The sequence below is a fragment of the Cervus elaphus genome, chromosome 10 (genome assembly GCF_910594005.1).
Source record: "Cervus elaphus chromosome 10, mCerEla1.1, whole genome shotgun sequence".
Taxonomy (NCBI): domain Eukaryota; kingdom Metazoa; phylum Chordata; class Mammalia; order Artiodactyla; family Cervidae; genus Cervus; species Cervus elaphus.
Window position 1 is genome coordinate 51,069,064 of NC_057824.1, and position 23,389 is coordinate 51,092,452.

Consider the following 23,389-nt stretch of genomic DNA (forward strand, 5'->3'; position numbering starts at 1 on the left):
CCCCCCGGTCAGATCCATTGCTCTTTTGGGGGCAGACAGATACCGCTCAGTCATTCCACTGTCCCTAAACAGGGACGCCTGGCCTGCTGCAGTCCATGGGGTCGCAAAGAGTCAGACAGGACTTAATGACTGAACAACAACAAGGGACAGGCAGGAACCCAGGCGCGCTGCCCTGGGAGCACGGAGTCTTAGGCACCGGGTCACCAGGGAAGTTCCTGAACAAACGTCTCTTAAATAGATCTGTTGGTTGTTGGTATGCAATTTATGATTACTTTTTAAACTGTGTCTAAGCATTACATGTCTGTTATATATATTGTATCTGATGACAAATAGACTTCAAAGATAGTAAATGCAGTATTTCTTGCCAGTCTTGAGTCTTGAGCCAAGACACAGACCCTTCGTGACCCATGCCACTCCCTTAAGCTCAGAAAGCCAGGGTTTGGGGTGCATTATTCCCACAGGACATGGTCTCTGGTATATGATGAGTGACAAGGAAATGTCAAGCGACCCACAAGCTTGTCTTCTGTGTTTTGTTTCTGCTTGAACAGGGTTTTAAAATGTGCTCATGAATATTTGCACTGACAACTCCAGAGACCAGGACTACTGCTTTGTAGAGAGAAGTAAAACCATCCGGTAAATTTGCCTAGTGCTTCCTGGAGAGAACAATGGGAAGCCAGCAGCCTGTCAAGGCCAAAGTCACATAACCAAACACGGCGCAGTCCTGGCCTTGACAGGCTGCCTTATTATATTGAAGTTCCCGGTAACGATCAAATCGCTTCCATGTGACGGTGCAACTCCAACCCCAGGCAGTCAACTGGTGGTTCTCTGAGCCATCAAAGTTGAGGTCAATGGCTGGGTTGGTTCGTTCGTAGCTGAATGCGGAGCAAGAAATCATTAAGGAAGAAGTGCCCCATGGAAAATGCCCACCCCCCAGCACTGACCACCTACAGCCTTTTTTTTTTTTTTTTGGCTGTGCCGAGGCTCAGCCGTGGCTGGGGATCTTTGATCTTTGTTGCAGCATGCGGGATCTTTGGTTGTGGCAGAGCTCGGTGCTCTGGAAGGACTACTTTGGTCCCATGTTCTGGGTTCAGAGCTTCTCCAACTGCAGGAAGGAAATTATATGACTCAGCAGGGGTTCAAAGCCCTGATGCAAAACTTTGCTCCTGGAAGAGGCAATGTCAGGGAATCAGGTAAGGTGAGCCCAGTGCCTGGCATGGGTAAGAAATGAGAAAACTCCTCAGTGCCGTTCAGGGGGAGATCTGAATAACTGCTGGTTTCATCATGAAGGAGCTTCCATATAAACCACTCTCCACCTGATTTCAGCGCTTTGGATTCCACAGGCCCCCAAGCAGGGAATCTGGCCCAATTTCACGTTCCGCCCTACACGAATGATTGAGTTCCTGCCAAGTCATAATACACAGCATTGAAAGTGGACTTCAGGGACCTCAGTGACCCAGGGATGAGCTTGGCTTTAGAAGTCACAGCTTCCATTGCGGCCTCAGTATCAAGTACACCCAGCACAGTGTCGTTTGGTTCCAAGACTGGACTCTGCTCCCTTAAAATAGTCATTCAGGTATTTCCATTTGGGAAAGGGATGAACTGAGTTATACTCTGCAGCCACTGAAATGGAACAAACATACAAACCAGGAAGTGCTGATGAGGCGGGCATTCCTGACCGTGGGGGAGATGAGGAAAGATATCGACACACCTGCCGGGGCCAGGTGGACAGAGAGAGGCACCAGCAGGGCATGTTGGCACTAGGGCCCTCGGAGCCAAAAGCCAGAAGGCGGGGGGTGGGTGGAGGGACCTTCAGAGTCAGGCTGGCTTGGGTCCCAGCTCCGCCTTGGTCAGGTGTGTGTTCCCAAAGTCACTGTTTTAATCGTTCCACGCATTCACCCCTCAATTGGGATGAACTCTTTCAGGGGGTTGTGAATAGGATTAAAGGAGATTTTTATGGCAGAGCATACACAGAGCGGACTTCCTTGGTGGCTCAGTGGTAAAGAACTCGTCTGCCAATGCTGGAGATGTGCGGTCGATCCCTGGGTCAGGAAGACCCCCTGGAGAAGGAAATGGCAACCCTCTCTGGTATTCTTGCCTGGAGAATCCCATGGACGGCTATAGTCCATGGGGTTGCAAAGAGTCGGACACGATTCAGCGACTAAACAACGAGAACAATACACGGGGCAGGTGCTGAACAGGTGTCCCATCTGGGGCAGGGTCATCAAAGCGGGACTCCAGCTGAGATGACAGGGACAGGCTGGGCACAGAGAGACTGGTGGAGCCTGCAATGCACCCCCAGCCTGAGCCTGGCTGGGGCTGAGGCGGCGAGGGCAGTCCAGCACCACATCCTCCCCCAAGCACTCCCCGCTCCCCTGGGGCTGCTCCCTGGGGCCCAGCCCAAGCTAACCAGAGAAGCCAGCCCTCTGCCAGGGGTCGCGAAGCCCCAACCCTCCCTGCCCTCGGCCCCAGACATGGAGAAAGCAGACACCGAGGCTGTCTTCCAGTGCATTTTAATCAAAATTCCATCATCAGAAGAGTTCTTGTAGCATACAGTGTTGGGATGGGCATGTCAGCTTGGTCCTACAAATGGAACTTTCACAGATTTGCACTTCGAACATGTATGAAAAATAAAATATATAATATTTAGCTGTATAAATTTCCCCACTGAACCACGTCTATCTTTTAAAATAAATGACGACCTCTGTCCAATAAATTAAGCAGCCTGGAGTCGCTGAGCAGGCACCAGCCCAACGACGTCCGTTTCCTGAAGAAGTAGTTCTGGAGGAAATAGTGGAGACAGTCGGATGCTCACAGGAATCCACGTGAATTAAAATGAGCACGTGCCTCACAGTGGGACGAGACATCAAGAAACCGGGAGCGGGTTAATGGCTGCTCTTTCTGTTTGTGGAGGGGGGGGTAAAAAAAAATCAATTCCCCAAACCACATGGCATGGTTGTAAAAGCTGCAACTGAACTTTTGGCACCAGTGGGAAAAAGACACCTTTCAAAGCCGGCCAGGATTCCACCAAAGCGCGGGTCAGAGGGCAAGCTGACGGAGGCGGGGGACAGCAGCCTGGGCCCTTCTGTGTCCAGGGTTCCCGTTCACAGCCCCCTCCCCGGGGCCTCAGACGCTCCCTCCACCTCGGAGATCAGGCAGGGCAGTGTCCGGGCAGCCTGTCTTCCTCCGCAAGCTCAGGAGTTCCTGGGACAGAAAGATTCACAGCGTAAAGACCACCAAGAGAAAGGCCCTTTTTTTGGGGGGGGGCAGCGTGGGGGAGAAGGGAGGGGCTTCGCTGCGTGCTCAGCGGACAGCAAGGGTGTACGCGACACACGAGGGACACAGCCACTCCGGCAGGACGATGCACAGCCTTCGAAGGGGACGGAAGACGGCGCACACGAGACACCAGGGATCCGTGAGAGCGGGCAGGGCTGGGGTGCGCTAGCATTTACAGGGGTTCTGAGCAGGAGTCCCTCCACGGTAGGAGTCAGGAATCCGTCCACCTGCGGCTCAGGGCTTCCTCCCCGCCCCAAACCAACAAAATCGTGGTTCGGAACAGATAAGCTGGTGACAAGTGACGCCACAGAGCCTCAGGCCGAGACGCCCTGGGTGGGGGGCTTCGAGGGCCCCCCGCCCACTGTGGCAGGAAGTTCGCGCGCAGTTCCACGGGGGCCGTGAGGGGAACGGCCCGGCCCCTGCCTCCCGGACAGAGGGGTGGGTGACTACAAGTCAAGGAGACGCTCCTCGCAGGTCTCCACCGGCCACTTGGAAGCCCCTCCGAACACGTCCACGTTGTTGTCCACCCAGGGGATGATGTTGCCCGGCATGTTCGTGGAGCAGTTGGCGATATTGATGATCTCTTGTGCACGGAGGACGCGGTCCCAGATGTTGAACTGGCTGAGCTCCCCAACAAATGCCTGCGTGGCGTCGAACCTGCCACCAACTGTGTCCTGGGGAAGGGGGACAGAGCACGTGGGGCAGGCTCAGGGCGGACATGTCTGTCCCCTCTCCTGGGCATGTGACCGGCCTGGCGGGGGAGCGCCAGCCTGGGAGGACGTGGGGCAGGGGCGGACTCCCCCGACTCAGATGGCACCCTGCGACCACCGAGTCCTGCTGCTTCTAAAGCTCCAGGGCTCGTGAGGCCCGGGAGATGGCGTGGCTCAAACCAGCCCGCTTTACGGAGGGTAGACTGAGAGAGATCCTTGCCCAAGGGTCCCTGTGCTGGAACTGAACCTGGGTCGCTCGACATCCAGCCCCTCCCAGGGGAGAAATAACAGGGAGCCAAGAGACCCGACTCAAAGCCCCCCAAAGGCCCAGGGTCTATTCCCTTGATTTCCACCAGCAAACCCCGAACACAGACTGAGACGTGAACTCTTCTCTGTCCGAAAGCAGATGGCCTCTGCCCCAGGGGCGAGCTTTCTGAGGGCAGCCTCTGAGTCCCTGCCCCATCTCAACCACAGATGTGGTTCCCCAGGGGGCCGTGCTGGGGATCAAGGTTATGACCCTGAGCTGGGAGCCCCTGGAAAATGCCAGTACCAGCCAGGACCGGGCATCCCGAGCCAACACAGCGGCAGGCAGAGGCCAAAGAGCCGGAGATGGCCTGGGGCCCCTGGGGCTCCAGGGACACTCCTGCTTGCCTGTGGTGGTCAGACTCCACTCTAGAATCTGCCGGAACCCACCTCACCAACCTGGTCCCTGCTAGGAAGGGCAGGACGTGTCCCCATGCCCGCCCTCAGGCCACAGGACAGCCCGAGCTAGGCCGGCAGGGACCCCAGGTGTCCAGCCTGGCTGTCATGCCGCGGTGACCAAGGCCAGGTCCGGCAGGCAGACGGCTGGGCAGGGCCCCAGGCAGGGAGACAGCCATGTGCTGCGTGGCCAGCCACTCCTCTGGCTGCCGCACTCACCTGCTCCTGCCCGAGGATGAGTACACCACCAGGCTTGATGGGGTGCCATGGGGCCAGGTTCTCCCCGGTGCCCAGCTTCTCCCCATCCTGGAAGGCCTCCCACATGCCGTCCCGCGTCGTCCAGGTGACACAGATGTGGTGCCACTTGCCGTCACTGACAAACAGGGGCAGCTGGGCAACCTGTAGGCGGCAACGTGCAGGTGAGGGCCCCTCGGGGTCCCCAGGAGTTGGACCTGGGGGGACTGGAGGCCCTGAGCGCACTGCTGCTCTCATCGGGGAGGGGGGTCCCTTCTGATCTCCCCCCTCTCTGCTCTGTGGGTAGCACACCTGACCCTGCCAGCTCACAGGGACCCTTGGACTGGAGACACCATACGTGTCACAGACTCTTAAGGGGAAAGGGGCAGCCTGGGTACAAGCCCCTGACCCCAGGGGGCCCTGCTGTCGACTGGACATGCTTGGATCCTGGCTCGGCTGAGGGTCTGGGATGGACACTGTGCAGACCACGCAGATGTGACGGACAGCTCCCTGCCCCCATGCTGGTCCTGAATGTCCCTCGCTGGAGAACCCAAAGGGAAGTCTGAGCTCTACTGGGCAACTTCTTTGGAAAACAGTCAGATCAGGCATCTACACTCTGCTGGTAGGGTCCCAACAGCCATTGCAACACTTGGGGATCTACACGTGTGTGTCCTCCTGGGCAGGCCCTGGGCAGGTAGGAGTGCACACAGGGCCTTCGCACCCCACGCCGTCTCCCCGCGGTCCTATAAGTCCTCTACAGACCGGCTCTGCTGTCAAGCGTCATGTTGTTACTGTTGGTGTCCTAGCAACCCCGAGCTCCCCTCCCAGGAACTGGCTGTTTACACGACATCAAAACCGAGGGGAAAACAAGGCTCTCAGCTCTGCTTCGTCCAAGCGCGTTATTCAGAACAATTAGTCCCCAGCTCACGGACATGGCCACTGCTGGAAGGGGCCCTGCATGTGGATTCTGTAGCGTTTCCCACTGAAACAAACTCCAGCCAGAGCAGTTCAGTAGAGACAAGCAGGGTGGGGGCTGAGTGCCCAGGGAGCCCGCTGGGGCTCTGCAGCCATCTACCACTCAGCCCCAGGAAGGAGGGTGTGAGGCTGCATGTTGGGGGACGTGCAGCCTGCCTTATGTTTAAGTGAGGCTGCAGGAGGGTCCCACAGACGCCCAGAGCTGATCTCTTAAGGAGACCACGTTCCTGAATGTCAAAGTAAGCCAGTCTATCAAAAAGGGGTATTTACTCTGGAAAAGGCAGGACTGTGGGGACAGGGGACAGATGGGTGGTTGCCACCAACGGCAGTACAAGCAGGAGGTGGCTATAAAAGGGAATGAAAATCAACACAACATTGTAAAGCAATTATCTTCCAATTTAAAAAAGGGGAAGGAGGAAATTTGGGGGAAAGATGAAACTGTTCTATATTTTAATTGTGGTGGTTACACAGCTATGCATTTGTCAAAACTGGTTGAACTAAAAAGTATAAATTTTACTGTATGTAAATATATTTCAAGCCCCCCCCCCCACCCCTCCGCTGAAAGACATGCTCGTGAGAAATATCACACAATCGCACACACATACACAAACACACACCCTCCCCTATTCCTGGGGAACCACTGTGACTGACTGGCCTGAGGGCCTGTGAAAACTCAGGCTGCCCCTAGGAGGCCTAGTTCATTCTGACCCTCTGCGGCTTCTTGGTGGGACTCACAGCTTGGATCCCCACAGGCTACAGCTGCCTGGCCCCCTGCCCGGTCACCTGTCCAGAGTGGGACTGAGTCAGGTCCAAACCGTCGCCTTCGGGGGGAGTACAGCCTTGAGGTCAGATGTCAGACTTCCTGTAACATCCCAACCTCAGTGGCCGCCAGGATAGGGGGGAGGCTGGCAGGTGTCCCAGTGGGCTCACCTTGTCGTTGATGAGCAGCTCGATGGGGTTGTTGCCCCACTCAATCAGCACGATCTCGTTGGCCTGCCCGGGCACGGCGTAAGAGAACGGGGTGCCGATGCCCGGTGAGGCGCTGGACCGCAACCACAGGCAGATGGTGAAGGCGTACAGCTCGGGCAGCGTCTTCTTGATCTTGCCGTACAGGTAGTTCGTGCGGAGGGGCAGGGACACTTTGAACGCATCTGGCGACTTGAAAGCACTGTTGCCTGCAGGAGGCGGGGGGAGCAGGATCCGCAAGAGGGGTTGATAGTGTGTGAGCACCCCCTTCTCTTTCCCCACAACCAGCACAGCCCAGAGCAGCAGTTGACCTGGACTCTCTCCCAGCAAGCGGGTCCCCCAAGCACAGGGCACCTGCTACAGACTGTCCGCTGTCCAAGGTGCTGAAGTGGGGAAACAGGCATATCCTTGCTCTTGGAAGCTCGAGGAAGGGGGAAGAGGCACGCTGGGTTTAACCTTCTGGTTAAACTAAGCCAAAAAACACTTCCTCAGCCATGTCCCATTGCCTCTGTTATTTCCTAGAAATCTCGGCCCCTTCAGCAGGGCTGGGCCAGGGGCCTGCTGGACTTGGGCTTGGAGGTGGGACCCTGGCGCTCCATAGACACTCGTCCACCAACGAGTCCATGTCACTTCTCTCCTGGAAGAATCACCACCGCCCAAGGGGAAGGAGTCAGGCACCCGTGACTCGACACTACAGCTGAACTCAGAAGTGGCTTTTGGACTAAATCCCTGAGTGAACTGCTTTGCTCAGGACCTGCTCTTCCCTCCTCGAGAGAAAACCAAGTTTACCGACCCATTTCCTGCAGTCTGGAACCAGCAGGAGGCAGACTCCCGACCCACTGAGGCGAGCCCACCTGCCCTGAGCCTTGATCCCTTGGGGCCTGCCTGGGACTGGCCCCAAGCACATGGCGCTTCCGAAACCTTTGGCAAACAACTGAAACTCTTAAGTAGATCTAAGTCATTTTCAGTACAGTTTTGGTTGAAGCTCGAAATTAACAACATCATAACTAAACACACAGAGGACAAGCCCCTGTCTGCTCATCACAGATCCCAGCGCTTGCAGGGGATTGCAGACTCCGTGCACTGTCACAGCAAAAGCTTCTCTCTTGTTGGGGACCAGAGGCTGCCAGGGAAGGAACCTAAATGCCCGTCACTCCTTCAATAAGTATTTATTAAGCACTGACGAGGGGCCAGAGGATCCTCATTTCCGTCAAAGACAGGCAGGCTCTCTCGGCTTGGAACCACACTGCCTGTGTCACTAGTGGATGATATCTGTTCCTTCCTCACCCTGCTCTGTAGAACAGGAGCCAGAGTGGATGAACCATTCTCCACCGCGAGCCCCCAGTCTCATTTTTTGAAAAAAGGTTTTTGATGTGGGCCATTTTTAAAGCCTTTATTGAGTTTGTTACAATACTGTTTCTGTGTTTTATGTTTTGGTTTTTCGGCCACAAAGTCATGTGGGACTTTAGCTCCCCCAACCAGAGATTGAACCTGCACCGCCTACTTTGGAAAGCAAAGTCTTAACCACTGGACTGCCAGGGAAGTCCCACCCCAGACTCATTTTCTGCCACAGTGAGGAACACAGACACGTGAGAGAAGCTCTTTGGTGCCACAGTTCACATCCCACCCAAGGACCTTCCACAAAGGAAGGCTGCAGGGCCCACTGTCACCCTTCTGACTTCTCTGGAACGGGCAATGTAGAAACATCAGAGTCTAAGCTTCACACATAGTATTTATTTCTATCTGCTGACTATGCAGTCTTGTCTGATCCCTCCTGACCTCCCAAGGCTGTGGAGCACTGGGTGAGGGGTGGGAAGACCTCATTGCCTGGGGAAGCTGAGGGCAGGGCCAAGCCAGAGGTTATGCTGAGATGGGCCCCAGGTAAGGCTGAGAGACCCAGAAAGTCCCAGCTCCCTGATTTTTAAAATTGCACAGCAGAGGCACCAACTTACCCCAGGTCACACAGCCCGCAAATGACAGAGCCAGGAACGGAAGTTGCACTTCCCAAGACATGCAGCTGCAAATACTTAATGTGTAAATGCTTCTGTTTTCAGGAGATGTGATTATATAATAGAGAGAAATGGCTTCTCTCCTTGCAGGTGGGCAGGCTTGCTAATTTGATCAGGCTCGGGGTTAGTAATATTGTTAGCCCAGTGATAACAGATCAGTTCCATCAGGGCTGGGAGAGCTGAGGGGCGGCCATACCCTGAAAGCTGGCGCCCTCTATTCATATAAAACAGCTTGGAGGTTCAGAGGAAACTTAGCTAAAACCAATTAAGGAATTAAAAGGCCTGACCGATAAATCAGAGACTGCAGGTGGCCGACAAGCCAAAGATGGGGAGCGGCCTGGGGCTAAGAGACAAGGGTTCCAGTGTTTACTTTCGCTCTTAGCTGGGCTCTGCCTGGCTGGAGCACCCGGAGCCCAGAGGCCCCCACAGATGAGCAGGTCTCCCAGTAAAGAAAACGAGCATCCTTGGGACCTGGGAGACAGGAGCATCCACACGCAGGGTCAGGAGCTCAGCATGGGGCTGTGAGGAGCATCCCGCCCAGCAGGGCTGAGGCCCACGCACCGCTCCAGGCTGCAGCCTCCATGACTCTGGACCTCGGGGGTCGCCACTAACCGCCACCCCAGCTCTGCAGTCTGGCGGCCACGTGAATGTGGGCGTCACTCAGCTCTGACTCAGTCCCTCATCTAACCAAATCCCATCCCACTGGGTTGTCGCAGGGATTACAGAAGACACAGAACGTGGAGCTCAGAGCCCAGCATCTGGCACAGAACAGGCAGGAAATGATGCCCCGAAGGCCAGAGAACCCCAAGGGCCCCGCTCCGCGTGTGGCTGAGGGCCGTCTCCCCTGGGCTCAGCAGGATGCTTCTAAGGAACACCGTATGCTTTCTACTCATGGTACATTTGGGGGCTGGCAGCTTCCATCTCTGTTCACACCTGTCACACACATGACAGACACAGAGAACTGCTCAGAAGACAAACGATCGCCTCCCTCAAAGACTCACCCCGGGGCTGGGTGGAGCACACGGGATTCTAGGGTTCTTGTCGAGGGGTCGAGAGGCAGCGGACCCTGAGCCTCCGCTCAGCGCCAGGGTCTGCAGGCTCTGCAAGAACGGCCCTGTCCTTGTGGACGCCAGCTCCAGTTTGGACACGGACCTCCCCTCTGCCGGGCGAGGTCTGCAGGCTTTCTGCAGCACCCAAGAGCGTGGGTGCAGGGATCAGACTGGCCGAGGTGAGGCCTGACTGCGGCTTTCTGGCTATGAACAGACACACCAAGGATGGGAGGGAGAGTCACAGAGGGGCAGCTCCTAGGTGGTCACAGCCGTGATGTGAAACTCAGAGCTTCCCTGGAGTCACAGAACAAGATGGGGAGGGGTGGGTTATGTGCCTTTGCCGTCCATTAGCCGGTAGCCTGGGTCCCACCTCGACCCCCTCTCCCCGAGACAGATGACAGGTCTAGCTGAGAACCTGGGAGCACTTTTTCTCATCTACGAAATGGGTATAACAAGAGTCCTGACTCCACACTCAAACTCAGTAGACTTCAACCAACCCGCTTCTGTTAACCCACTTCCTCGTAGCAACTCAGCCACCATGCCAAGTGAGGTACACTGCCACCAAGGTCTCTGGCAAAGCCCTCCTCCCCTCACTCTGCAGCCACCCCCTCCCAATCAAGATGCTGAGTAACTGCACTGTGCCTGCTCCCTCGGCCCGCAGGCCCCACGAGGGCGCAGCCGGGCAAGGGAAGGTGAGCCGCCCACCCCTGGACCCAACGGTGCCTTCCTCTCCTCCTGCTCTGTGACAGAGAGCTAAGCTGCAGCTGCGCTGCCTTTGGGGAAAGCCTCTGAGACCTAAGGAGCTTCCTGAGGTCACCCAGCAACGGAGGTGAGGCAGAGAGGACATTTTTAAATTCAAGAATCCAAGTGCAATAATAATGGTAAGGAAGGAAGGATAGGCTTTTCTGGAAGAAGAGAACAGGAAAGGGATGAAGGAACCCTGTGACTTTTGGGATGCTGCTGAAAAAGCGACTAAATCAAATGAAACAGAAACACTCTCCCCTTGGACGACTCCATCTGGCCCAGCTGAGCCGACGTGGCTGGAAGAGTATGCGGACATTCTGCCACTGGGCCTGCCAATTCACGCAACTGAGTCATCAGAACCTGCCCTTGTCGGGTTATTGCATTTGAAAGGTTATAATCCCATACCCGCAACCAGCAAACCTAAAACTTCACACCCAGCACAGTCTGAATGACCTAGGGCCCTTGATCCCTCCCTTTCCTGTTTCCTGTGGGAGAAACTCACCCACCAGAATCTGAGCAGAGAAGAGAAAGAGGCTCAGAGTCTGCTGAAGGGTATAGTTAAGAAGGGACTGAAATGCCCGCGTGGCAGGAGGTCAGGAATCAGACTGGCCGAGCTGATCCTGAGTGTCTTGGTTTTCCACGGACACTGCCAGTGGGGCTGGGGGTGGAGTTAATTCCAGAGACGGCTGTTGTCAGTCACCCCGATTGTTTGCTCAAACAGCCAGGAACCACCAGGCAGGGCCACAATCACTGCTGACGATGGGGTCTGAGCACAGCTGGTGAAAACCAGGACCCTACCAGCCGCTAGCAGTGCCCCCTCCATCTCCACTGAGTCTCTGACCAGGCCAACAAGGCAAACTCTGTGCACCACGAGATGACTCAGGTTGAAACAGCAACAGCTGGCCTGAGAAGTGAGAGGCAGAAGGGAGAGGTGGGCTGCGGCTGGGAGGGTAAGGCGTCAGCCGGATTTCTGCCCCCAGCATCGGAGGATCGGAGGAGAGCTGTCTCAGAACCTAGCAAACTCAGGAGCAGAGCTCCCCGCCAAGAGTCAGCTGGCAGGGGTTTAGCAGTGACCACTCCCTCAGCGGCCCAAGTGGCCGCATCTGTCGGGGGCAAGATGGCAGTGCCGCGGGCCCCTCCAGGCCTGCCGTCCCTTGCTCTGAGCCCCGCTTCACCCCCTTACACAGCAGCCGAGAACCAAGACGATGGGCTGGGGGCGGGGGCGGGGGTGGGGGGTGGAGAGGCGGCTGATGGACGGCCGCCAGGGGGCGGCAGAGACACCAGCCCGGCGCTCACCTCGCTCCAGCTCGGTCACCCTCTGCAGCAGCGCGTTCAGGGCGCTCTCCGTCTTCTGGCGGTGAGCCGAGGTCTCGTTGTGGAGCAGGGACTTCTCGTCCTCCAGCTCGGCCACCTTGCGCAGCAGCTGTCTCTCCAGCTCCCCCAGCCGCCTCTGGAGCACCTCCCGAAAGTCGCCGGGCAGCACCGCGTTGGACACGTTCGCTCGGAGCTGGTGCTTTCGGTGGTGGAGGGAAGGGGGTGGGGTGGGGGGCACAGGCGGGAGAAGTATTAGGGCCAGTTTAAAAAGGAACTGTGAAATGGAGCTCTAATGGCCCCCGCCACACAGGGAGAAGCTTCCAAATAGAAATAGTAAATCGTGCCAATGGCGGGAACGGGAGCATTTCGCTGATTTCTTTTCTCTTTCTCTTTTCCGGTACGGAAAGGATTTCAAAGTCAAACAGCAATTACTCTGCTGCAATATTTGAAATTTAGGAATTTCTTTTCCCCTCTCAGGAAGCTGTGTACCTCCTCTCACCAAAAAGTCAAAGATTTAACCAACATCTATCATTCTCAAATAAGGACCAAAATAAAGCTAGGACTTTTTTTTTTTTTGAAGAGGTAATCAAACGGTCTTCAAAGCTGATGAACTTTCATCTAGCCGCGCGCCGCCACCCCCCACCCCCAACCTCCAAGTTCCAGTAGGGCACAAAAGTGCATGATTATGCTGGCAGAGATGTTACTGGAAAATGAGAACTCTAAAACAGAGACAGTCTGAATTCCAGGAATCTTCGCTTTTAATGCTGCTTTTAAATCCTCACTTCCTATTTCTTTTATTCCTCTACCATTCTGCTGGCTCTGGAGGATGCCGGCTGCTGTCTAGCCACCAGTCCTTGGCAAGCTGTCTACCCCTCCCTCTAAGTGTTCCAAATTGTAAAATAGATTATAGGATCTTCCTGGGGGGTTGTTGCACGGGTTAAAATTAGATAATATGCCTGGCGCATATTTAGTGTTCCAGAAACGTTAGCTCTTATTAATCATAATGAATCGAGGGATATACAGATGCTGGAAATACTGTATTTAGCCATCATGCCAGAGGAAACTCTCAAATAATTTTGCAATAATTACCACCTGTAATTGCAGTCTAGTTTTGCTAAAAAGTATTTTGGTGAACGTGTGTAACAGAAACATCCACACTTCTTAAACGGGGGCGGAGAGTAAAGATGGAAATTAAATGAAGATTTTTCTCAAAGTTCCAAACTGCAGACGCCTTCCGAGAAGGGAATAAGGTCTCTTCCCCCAGAGCAATCGGGAGGGGCACCCCAGGATCCGCGCGCGCAATTGGGGGACAGCGTCTTTGAAGTTAACCGGCTTCAAGGCGCGCCTGGTGTGATCCGTGACCCGCCCACGCTCGCCTTCCGCTGAGACCCCCGGGGCCTCTGCCCGCTCTGGTCCGGCCCAATTTGATTTATAAAAGCTAACACCGGAGGCCCGGGGCTGCTGACCTCCCGCGGAAGCCCTCTGTCCGCTGAGACAAGGTCCAGGAGCGCGTCCGGCTCGGGGAGACTGGGAGATTTGTAAAGCGAGGAAGGGGGCCGTCCCCATTCGCCAGGCTGTACCTCGGGGAGTGAATGGCCCCACAGCTGACAGGCCTGGCACGGCTGGGTGGGGTGGGCGGGAATTTAACCCTTTCCTTCCAGCAAAAGGGTGGGGATGCGAGCCACGCAAGTTAAGTTTCGGAGCCGGACCGAGAGCTCCCCTGACCCCAAACCCAGCTCGCCTGGCGTGCGAGCGCGCCCGGGCGGCGGTGTCCCGCACAGCCCGGAGGGCAGGACCACGCGCCCCTCCTCTGCCCCGCGCCTCGGGGGCGTCCCCCCAGGGACCCCCCGCCCTGGTACCTCCAGGCTCTCCAGGCGGTCCTTGAGGGTCTGCAGAGAGCGGCTGAGCTGCTCCACGACGTGGCCGGGGTCCCGCGGCAGGTCGCCCATGGTGTCCTTGCCCGAGGCTGCCCGGCCCGGCACCTTGCCCCCCGCCAGCCCCTCGCAGCGCGCCAGCTTGGCCGTGAGCTCGCGGATGGCCTCGCGCTGCGAGCCCAGCGTCTCCTTCTGCTGCACGACGGTCTCACGCAGCTGCAGCACCGCGGCCCGCAGCTCCTCCTCGGGGCTCAGCGCGCCGCCCTGCATGGGCATCGCGGGCAGCGGGCAGCCGGCGTGCGCCGCCTCCGGGGGCAACGCCGTGCACACGAAACGGTTGCCGGGCGCCGGGCCGTCCTGGGCTCCGGCGGCCACGGCGAGCGCCACGCCGGCGGCCAGCAGCGCCAGCATCCCGCCGCTGCCGCCGCGCTCACTCGAGCGTCCGCGGGCGGGCCGGCGAGCCGGCGCCGTCGGGGCGCGCGGCGGGGGGCGCCTGCGCGGTGGGCTGCGGCCGGGCTCGCCGCTCGAGAGCAGCGTGAGCGCTGGAGCCGGCGGAGTCCGCCCGCCGTCGCAAAAGCGGCGCACTCGGTCTGGCTCTGCGCTCTGACCCAGCGGGGCCCGCGCGCCCTTTCTTAAGCTGGAAGGGCGGGGGCCCCGGCGCGTGGGGCGCGGCGCCGCGAGCTCTGATTGGCCCGGCCTGGCGCGCGTCACGCGGGGGCGGGGCAGGGCGCCTACTCGCAGAGCTGCGTACCAGCGGGCGGGCGGGCGCGTGGGCCGGAGCCTGGGGCCCCGCGGCCCTCAGGAGGGGACGGCTGAGGAAAAAAAAAAAAAAGGGTCCTGGGTGCCTTCAGGAGCCTCGGCCGAAACGAGTCCAGGCGCCCCCTCGGACCCACCCGAGGACGCCGGCGTCGTGGGCTGTGGAGAAGCCAAGAGCCCCCTGGTGCCCCGGCGGCCCCTGAGGCGGCTCCGAGGGCGCCAGGCCTCGCTCTGCGGTCGCCTCAGCCCCCGGGCGGGGACGACCCCCGTTTCACAAATGAGGAGGCGCCCCGGGCGGGAGTCGAACCTTGCGCTGCCGTTGCCACCCGCCCACGGCCGACATGGGCCAGCCGAGGCGGGGCCGCGGCCACCTCACCGAAAAGGCGGGAAAGAGAGGCATGACGGGTCGCGTCCGCAGTCCCGTCTCGGAAAGAATTCTCAGGTCTGCGGGGACCAGAAACAGGCGGCAGATCCGACGGCGAGGAGGGGTAGCCCGCGCACCCTCGCGCCACGTTCGGTCCAGCTTGGGGCGCGGAGTCGCGAGGCCACTCGGAGGGCTGTCCGATGCGGGTCCCGGCCACAGCCCGCCGCGTGGTGATCTTCGCAGCAAGGCCTGGGCCACAGGGGCCTTGATCCGACCCGCAGTCTTCGCCATGGTGCCAACGTGGTGAAACAGCGCCCCACCCTCGGAAACAGGGTGCCCAGGGTGTCCAGTGTCCCCGTTAGAGACGCTGTCCTCAGGTTCTTGGAGGGAACAGAGACAGAGAGAAACCCCCCAAAGCAGGAGCAAATTGGTTTCAGAATCTGGGCTGTGGTTTGCAAACAAGTTCACAGAGATTTTGATGCAAAGCGACAGAGCTGGTTTACTGCACATTATAAATGGAAATCTTTACTTTTTTTTCCCTCCGTTTTTAAGAAATCCTGTGGCAAGGTCATTAATCATATTATCCATTATACCCGAAACAAATGGATTTGTCACTTCTGCACGGAAGCTGAGGTTGATTCTGAAAACACACTGTATCAAAATAAATGAAATTATTATGATAATGTAAAATAGACTGCAGTGATTAATCTCCAGAAACCGAATTTTTGACCTGCTTTGCACTTCAAACAATAGCTTCTGTTATGTAAATAGATGTGGGATTTTCAAGGATAATGTTGCTAAATTACCAGAAAAGTTCTATACATGAAAATCTCTTCGTGGATAAACATTAGAGACAGGAAATCTGGTCTACATAACACCGGAGGCAGAGGACAGTGGACGTAATGATGGTTCAGGTAAGAATATTCATTAGTGGAAAATGTAGGGGGGGTGGATGATGGGTTAATTCTTGGTCAGCAACACCTGTAACTATCCCTTTCAAGTTGTAAGTATGACCTTGAATAGATTCATTCCTCCTACATCCTTCTTACTTCAGCTCCTTAAAAAACTCCCCAAGTTCAAATGAGCCCTCCTATACACAAATTGCAAAATGAAGGTAACAAAGTTGCAAAGCACTTAAAATGTTATGTTTTAAATGGTTCCACAATGCACCAAATCCAGACATGTTCAGAATTATTCAGATAAGGCTTTGACTTTTCAAATTTTCACTCACAGGTTTGATGTTTTTTTAACTCGCAGACCTTGGTGGATCTTAATTGGATGTGACAATTAGGGTAGTATGCCTGTATTTTTCCATATAGCCTTTCTTGGCATAGACTGATAGAGTCATATTTGCAACTTGAAATAGAGGCTTGTTCCTTTAATAATTAAATAAAATCGACTGTATTTCCAGAATTCTAATTTCCTCCTGAATCAAGAAAACAGTGTACAAGAAGATTCAGAAATAACAAAGCATATATCCCAAAGTATTTACTCTTAAGTTTCTCCGAAGATTTTCAATATGAGAAGTTACCAGTGAAACTGCCAAGGCCCAGATGGAACGACGCAGGCATTTAAGATGTTATACTTTTCGGAGGCAGTATAATTAGAGGGCTTACTGAACAGGGTCTATGCTATTTGGGGCTTTGTTTTGTTTTCCTGGCGCAGCGGAAAGTCTGCTGGCTCAGGAGTGAGTCCTCATAGCAACTCTGTCACTAGCTAAGTGGTTTGGGATGAGTCGTTTCTCCTCTCTGGACATCAGTTTCCTTGTGTATGAGAAGAAGGGATTAGAGTAGACTCTCCAAAGGCCCTTCTGATGATGCTCAAGGACTGGTGATTTGAGAAAGAATCACTGTTCGCTATGATGAACGTTCCAGAGCCTTGTTCTTTCCTGTTGTGTTGTGAACCACCTGTAACCATGGGTGACTATGGGAAGGCAGGGCATTTGTGATACAGCAGGTAAACCTTCACACAAGAAGAGGCCATAGCTAGGGTTGAAATCTGCTCTCGACAACATGGAGGTTCATCCTCATTTTACTCACAGCACAGCAACCTTGTCTATCTGAAGGACCCTGTGTATCTGACTCATGCCACCCGTGAGGGTGGTTATGTGTGTGGCAAAGATCAGGGCCCACAGAATCTCCTTCACTTGAAAAGTCGTGCAGATCTGCAGCTGTGAATCAGCTCCACCTAATCTCTTAGTGTAACATGCTGCAGCATAGTAACCACCCACTCATTCACTATGTCTCCTGGCTCCCAGGTTAGCTGAGAGCCCACTATGGAGGTAAACCGTGTGCTGGGAATCCTGATGAGCTCATTCCGCCTCCATTTTATTGCCCCATCTGTTTGGTTCTCTGGTTCTTCTCACATGCATTTTTATCTTGGTCTTCTGGGAAATGTGCTAATTTCCACCATAGTGTCAGAGGATCCCATCTTATACTTTTTTACATTTCCTCCTCTCTTTCTCAGTGCCACTTGGGAAGTCAAGAGTGGGGGTGTGAGCTCACTAACAGAATCCAAGGACAACTTCCTGCAAACATGACTCAGGAACTGTCCTCGGTTCTGAATTTCAATTAAGAGGGAGAACTAAGAGTGTGTGGTTGGTGGTGGCTGGTGTGTGTGTGTGTGTGTGTGTGTGTGTGTTTTCCCCCCAAATGTAGGATTCAATGCAGATATAACAGAATTTGGAGGTTCCAGAGAATCCTAACTAGTAATCTTTAAAAAAATCTAAATAATAATCTCTTATGCTTAAAATGCTAAGACCCTCTCAAGAGTGTATTTTTTTATTAGAATGAACTGCATGGTCAAGTAGAAAGAACTTGAGCTTCAGAGTCAGACAGCAGTTGCTTCAATTCTAGTTTTAATAACTTGCCATTTGACCTTGAGAGGATAGCTTAACCCCTATGAGCCTCAGTTTTCTCAACTTGAACATCAAAGCTTAATTTGCTACAAAGTATTGTCAGGCTTAAGATAATGTATGTGAACATGTTTGACATAGAACAGGTGCAAAATAGATCCTGATTATCCTTTTCTTCCCTCTTTCACCTATATGCATTAAAAAAATCTTTAAAAAATTTCCTTTATTTTCTATGATACCAAGTAAGGAAGGATTCTTAGGAAAGAACATACCAGCCTCTTTGGAGGAAAGGCAAGATGAGAATTTCAGAAAAACTTACTGGTGTCTCAGCAAGAGAAAGTTTTCCTAATTTGTGTGTGTTTATTTAAGATAATCTGTTGTATTTATTAACTTTAATCAGAGAATTCAGTCAAAATGAACTATTTTACATCAACATTAACTTAATATATGTACCACCTGTTGCAAAGAGTCCACTCATTGGAAAAGACCCTAATGCTGGGGGGAAATGAGGGCAGGAAAAGAAGGGGGAGGTAGAAGATGAGATGGTTAGGTAGCATCACTGACTCAATGGACATGAATTTGAGCAAATTCCAGGAGATAGTGGAGGACAGAGGAGCCTGACATGCTGCAGTCCATGGGGTCACAAAGAGTCGGACACAACTTAATGACTGAACAACAACAAAAATAAATGCGCCTGGACCTAAATAAAAGATTTGTAATCATTAACATTTCAGTGACTCTGAGTTTGTATTGCTAAGGGATCCCAGTAGAAACAGGGCCACCAAATAAAGCAAATTTTTTTTCTTCAGTGCATCTGGGTTCTTCTCAGATAACATATTTCTGGTTTAATTTTGGGCGCAAGTGATATGAGACACTGAGTTTCAGGAAGTTTTCCTGTATTAGTGTATGATCACATGTGACTGGAAAGTCATGATTTAGGGGGATTGATTATTAATATTACCCAACTGATTTCACCAAACAAAAAAGGGGCTTTTGGTGGCATTCTCTGACTTCAAGCATTAGAACAAGACACTGGATAAACTGAGGCTAATGTCTTAACTCAGTTTTTAAAAGTAAAGGATGATAGGGGATGGGAGGAACTGGAAGAGGAAACCTCATCATCTTGGTTTTCTTGGAGGAAATACCCCGAGAACATAGTCTCAGTTTTTCTATATTAGGAAACAGAAAGGGCCTCTGTTTTACACAGACTACAGCTAGTGAAATTGACACATATCTAATAAGTATCTGTAGCTCAGTGTCACCGTGTGGTTTAGGCACATGAGTAGCTTGCTTCAACCTCTGAAAGTGAGAGTTGAGAGAGATTTTATAGAATTTTGAAGTTTAGGAAATAGTTTAAGAAAGGTCAAAAGGTCATATGGCCACTTAAAAGCAGAGCCAAGCTGACACTGAGGTTCTCTAGTTTCCAGTCAAGGGCTCTTTTCTCTGTACCCTTCCCTAGCTTACTAATTAACCCTTTAAAAGGCTTGGCTTCTTCAAAAATAGCTTTCTTAAAATTAATAATTTGCCATGCCTGATCCAATGATCATTTTCATATATTTCTCCTGGAACTCATTATAGCATTCAACATTGCTGGCTAAGTCTCTCTCTCTCTTTTTTTTATTTAAAACTTTCTATTATTGGTTTCTATGATACTGTATTCTGATTTTTTTTTTTCTTGTTTTCTGGGAATTTATTCTTTCTTCTCTGGATCTTCTTTCATTACCTGTACATGTGTCCAAACAGTTTTGTGCTTTCAGCTCTGGTCTCTATGTTAATGACTCTTTACCTGATTTTTACAGAGTTTCATGATAAACATGATAAACCAATTGCATGCCAGACATCTCAAGGATATGCTACCAGCAGTCCTAACTCAATATGTCCTCAACTAAATTAATTTTTCTCTTCCCCATCTCTCTTTTCCTCATCTTTTCTTCATATGTTAATTCTTCTCAAGTCATCCAAATTTAAAACTTTGGAATCTCCTTTGCACTGTTCCAAATCCATTCAAATTCTAGTCGGTTTCTAAGTTCTAATTCTACTTTTACAATACGTCAACTCTATCTTCACTGATACAACCTCATTACTTTTATTCTAAACTATATGGTTACCTCCTAACTAAACTCTGCAAGTTTGCCACCTCCACTTCAGCTTACATTCTATTGCCAGATCAGTTTTCCTGAAGCACAACTCTAAAGCACTTAACCCTTTTGCTAAGAAGCCTCAGTATCTCCTGATGCATGTTTATAAACTCTTTCATCTCCGTTATTTGTCCCTCCACTTCTCAGTCATCTCTTTCCCTACTGTGTCTCTTAATCTACCCTTCACTCTGATCAAAGTAATCTATGCTTTTCATACATGACACACACTTTCCATCCTTCAGATTTGGAGTTCAGGTCTTGTCTACATCTGTAATGACCTTCCCACCAGTTCTGAAGACACAAAATTCATCCATCCTACACAGCTCTGCCATACATGTCACCTTGTCCACAAAGTTTACATGATTTTACTCGGTCTGAAATGACATTGTAAAGGACAGTAGTTTGTCTTTGTATTCCTTATTTCTCTTGCTCCTTCAGCCTCTATTATAATTGCCTTCTGAACTGGGGTATGAGCTCCTTAAGTGCAACATCTAGGTCTGATGTACTTCCTCTTTTCAATAAATGTCTTGTTGGGTATCTTTGTGCACAAAAGTGGTGTGTGTTTGTGTGTGCGTGCTCAGTCCTGTCCTACCCTTTTCAACCCCATGGACTGTAGCCCACCAAGCTCCTCTGTCCATGGAATTTTCTAGGCAAGAATACTGGAGTGGGTTGCCATTTCCTTCTCCAGGGGGTCTTACTGACTCAGGGATCAAACCCACATCTCCTGCATCCCCTGCATTGGCAGACAGATTCTTTGCCACTGAGCCACCTGGGAAGTCCTCAACAGGGGTAGTGCTATGAAAGAGAAACTAGGTTTTGCTCAATACATAACCAGTGTTTTTTGCAGGAAGAAAGTCATAGTGTTGGAATTGCAAGGGATTTTCATTGCAAGGGAGAAGTTGAGAATTAATCCGTGAAAGGAATAATGAAAGGCATAGCAGATAGAAAGTGTTGAGCATCTGAAGGAGCAAGCAAGAGAAGGGAAGTTAAAACCACTGGGAAGAAAGCAAGAGATGTAGTTGGTAATCTCTGACTTTTAGTCCTCTGTTTCAAATCTGTTCTCTGTTTCCAAGGATACCTTAGGATAAATTTATCTCATTTCCAATAGATATCACTCATCTAGCATCCATAAGGAAAGACAGGGTTGTTATTTTGGCTGGGTGACCACAATTGTTACTTTCAAGAATGAACAAAGTGTGAGTAGTAACATTTTTTTTTTTTTAATTGAGCAAAGGAAAGTGGGAATTTGTGTCTGAAATGTCTACACATTCCAGACTTTCTGAAATGCTCCCATCTGGATACCCAGATGGAAGTGTCACAGAAATGGTGGGGAAGGGGGAAGGGTTAGTGATTTTTTTTTTCTTCTGGGGGTTAATGTGAAATTACAAAAGAATGAAACTCTCTCCCAGCACTGTCAGAGGTTCTGAGCACTAGGAGCCATTGAAGTTAGAGGGTCAGAGATAAAATAAGTTCTTCAGTGACATTTATTCTCAACACATTAGGTTCAGCGCATCCTTGAGCTCCGAGCTAAAATTTTTATTGGCTCTTTCATCTCAGCTGAATCACTTATTCCCCCTAGAATCCTGATGCTCGTACCTGGAATAGCCTCTTCCTTTGCTGGGGGGAAAAAAAAAGGTGCCAAGAGACTGCATATTTTAGATTGCTAATCAGAGAGGAGCTGCACTGTTACCAGCTTCCATCAGGAAAGTGTGCTCATGTGTGTTCCAGATGTCCTGTCGCCATCTCCACTCAGCCCTGGACCACATGAAGGTAGTTAAACCTTCCATGTACATCCCTGCTTTTGTTGCAGAGATGGCAGCCTATTCCATTCAGACTCCTTCTTTTGCTCTGTGATTCAGTTCATCTAATGAACAACCCTTCTGGGTGAAGAGAAGAGAGGACATTTTTCCTGAAACTTAAGAAACCTAAAACAAATAAATTCCCCAGCCATTTTCCCCCGCTCTTCATTAAGAACCAGTTAGACCATCTCTATTTTACTCCCCAACTCAAATGAATCCCGGTTGGGATTTATTAAGAAACATTTAAAAGCGCTTAGGACAAAGGAAAAATCTTTTGTTGAAAGAGATGCTGTGTTATGATTAGTTTTTAAGTCTAGCTTCCTGAAAACTACATAAAGTAGTAAAAGGGTTCTGAGAACAAAGGAATAATGCTGTACTGCAGCCTTGAGTCTTTGGGTTTGACAGATAAGGTCAATTTAATTTCAAAAAAAAAAAAAGACCAAAAACCTCTCATGACATATGAAAGCAAAAGAATCTGAGTCAATGTGTGGTATTTTAGGTCAAAGCTTGGGCCTCATTCTTTTTATTATATTTCATATTTTTCTTTGCCATTTTGGCACTGAAAAGAATTCTCTCAATTTCCAAACCCCATAGCAAAATAAATATGTATTTAGTATACTACTTGAAATTGCAGTTCATGCTTTGATGTTTAATCTTTATTTTTAAACAAATAAGCAGTATCATGAGTCCTGATTTGAAAACAACCTAGGCCAGGAAGTGTAAAGAATGTGTGTTTGCGAGGGCTATGGCAGGGGTGGGTGGTGGGGTGGGGAAGCTGTAATTTCCTTTGCAATTGAAGTCAACGTTAATCTTCAAATTATTGCATAAATGCAATTCATGTTGCTTCAAATCTTGCTGAAGTTTTTGCTTATAAACTGGCTAGGAAATATTACAATTGACAATGATAGAGGATTAATACTTTGTTTTTGTTTACTTCTGTGTCTCTAGCACTAAAATAGTGCCTGTCACATCATAAGTACTAGTATTTTTGTGAAAGGTGTGTTGTTGTGTAGAGGGGGCTGTATGCTTCACTCAATATTTCCATGAATTGGTGGTATCCTAGCTTCTTGAAACAGAGGATTACTTGGTGGTGTGATTTGCTTCTGAAAACTTCAGGCAAGACTACCATGTTGCATTTTTAATTACACAGTGGAAGTGTGTAAGTCCAGGAAAAACTAGAAAAACAAAAGCCCTCCAAATTTTGACTTCCTCTTAGGGAATTAGAGAATGGAGAAATGGCCTCACCCAAGAGTATCCTTTGGAAAGAAGGATCCAAAAACAAAATAAGCCTGAAAAGGTTTTTCCATGGGAATAAGCCTCAATTATTCTGTCTACATCATTGTATTTAACACTCCTTTTGGAACCTCAGGCTTCCCTGGTGGCTCAGTGGTAAAGAATCTGCCTGCAATGCAGGAGACACACGTTCAATCTCTGGGTCAGGAAGACCCCCTGGAGAAGGAAATGGCAATCCACTCCAGTATTCTTGCCTGGAAAATCCCATGGACAGAGCAGCCTGGTGGGCTACAGTTCATGGGGTCCTGAAAGAGTCAGACATGACTTAGTGACTAAACAACAACCATATGGAACCTCAGCCACCACCCAAGCTACATAGACACACAGACATTGCAAGT

At 51.4% G+C, this 23,389-nt stretch overlaps 1 protein-coding gene across 1 annotated transcript; it reads right to left on the bottom strand.

Moving 5' to 3' along the window:
• Window positions 1-2,494: 2,494 nt before the first annotated feature.
• NPTX2 (neuronal pentraxin 2) lies at window positions 2,495-14,426 on the bottom strand. Its single transcript, XM_043915600.1, has 5 exons — window positions 13,833-14,426; window positions 11,956-12,172; window positions 6,822-7,066; window positions 4,902-5,081; window positions 2,495-3,947 (listed from the first exon to the last, which is right to left on the bottom strand). The coding sequence occupies exons 1-5, from the start codon at window positions 14,256-14,258 to the stop codon at window positions 3,720-3,722; spliced, it is 1,296 nt and encodes a 431-aa protein (XP_043771535.1). The 5' UTR covers window positions 14,259-14,426; the 3' UTR covers window positions 2,495-3,719.
• Between the last annotated feature and the right edge of the window lie 8,963 nt (window positions 14,427-23,389).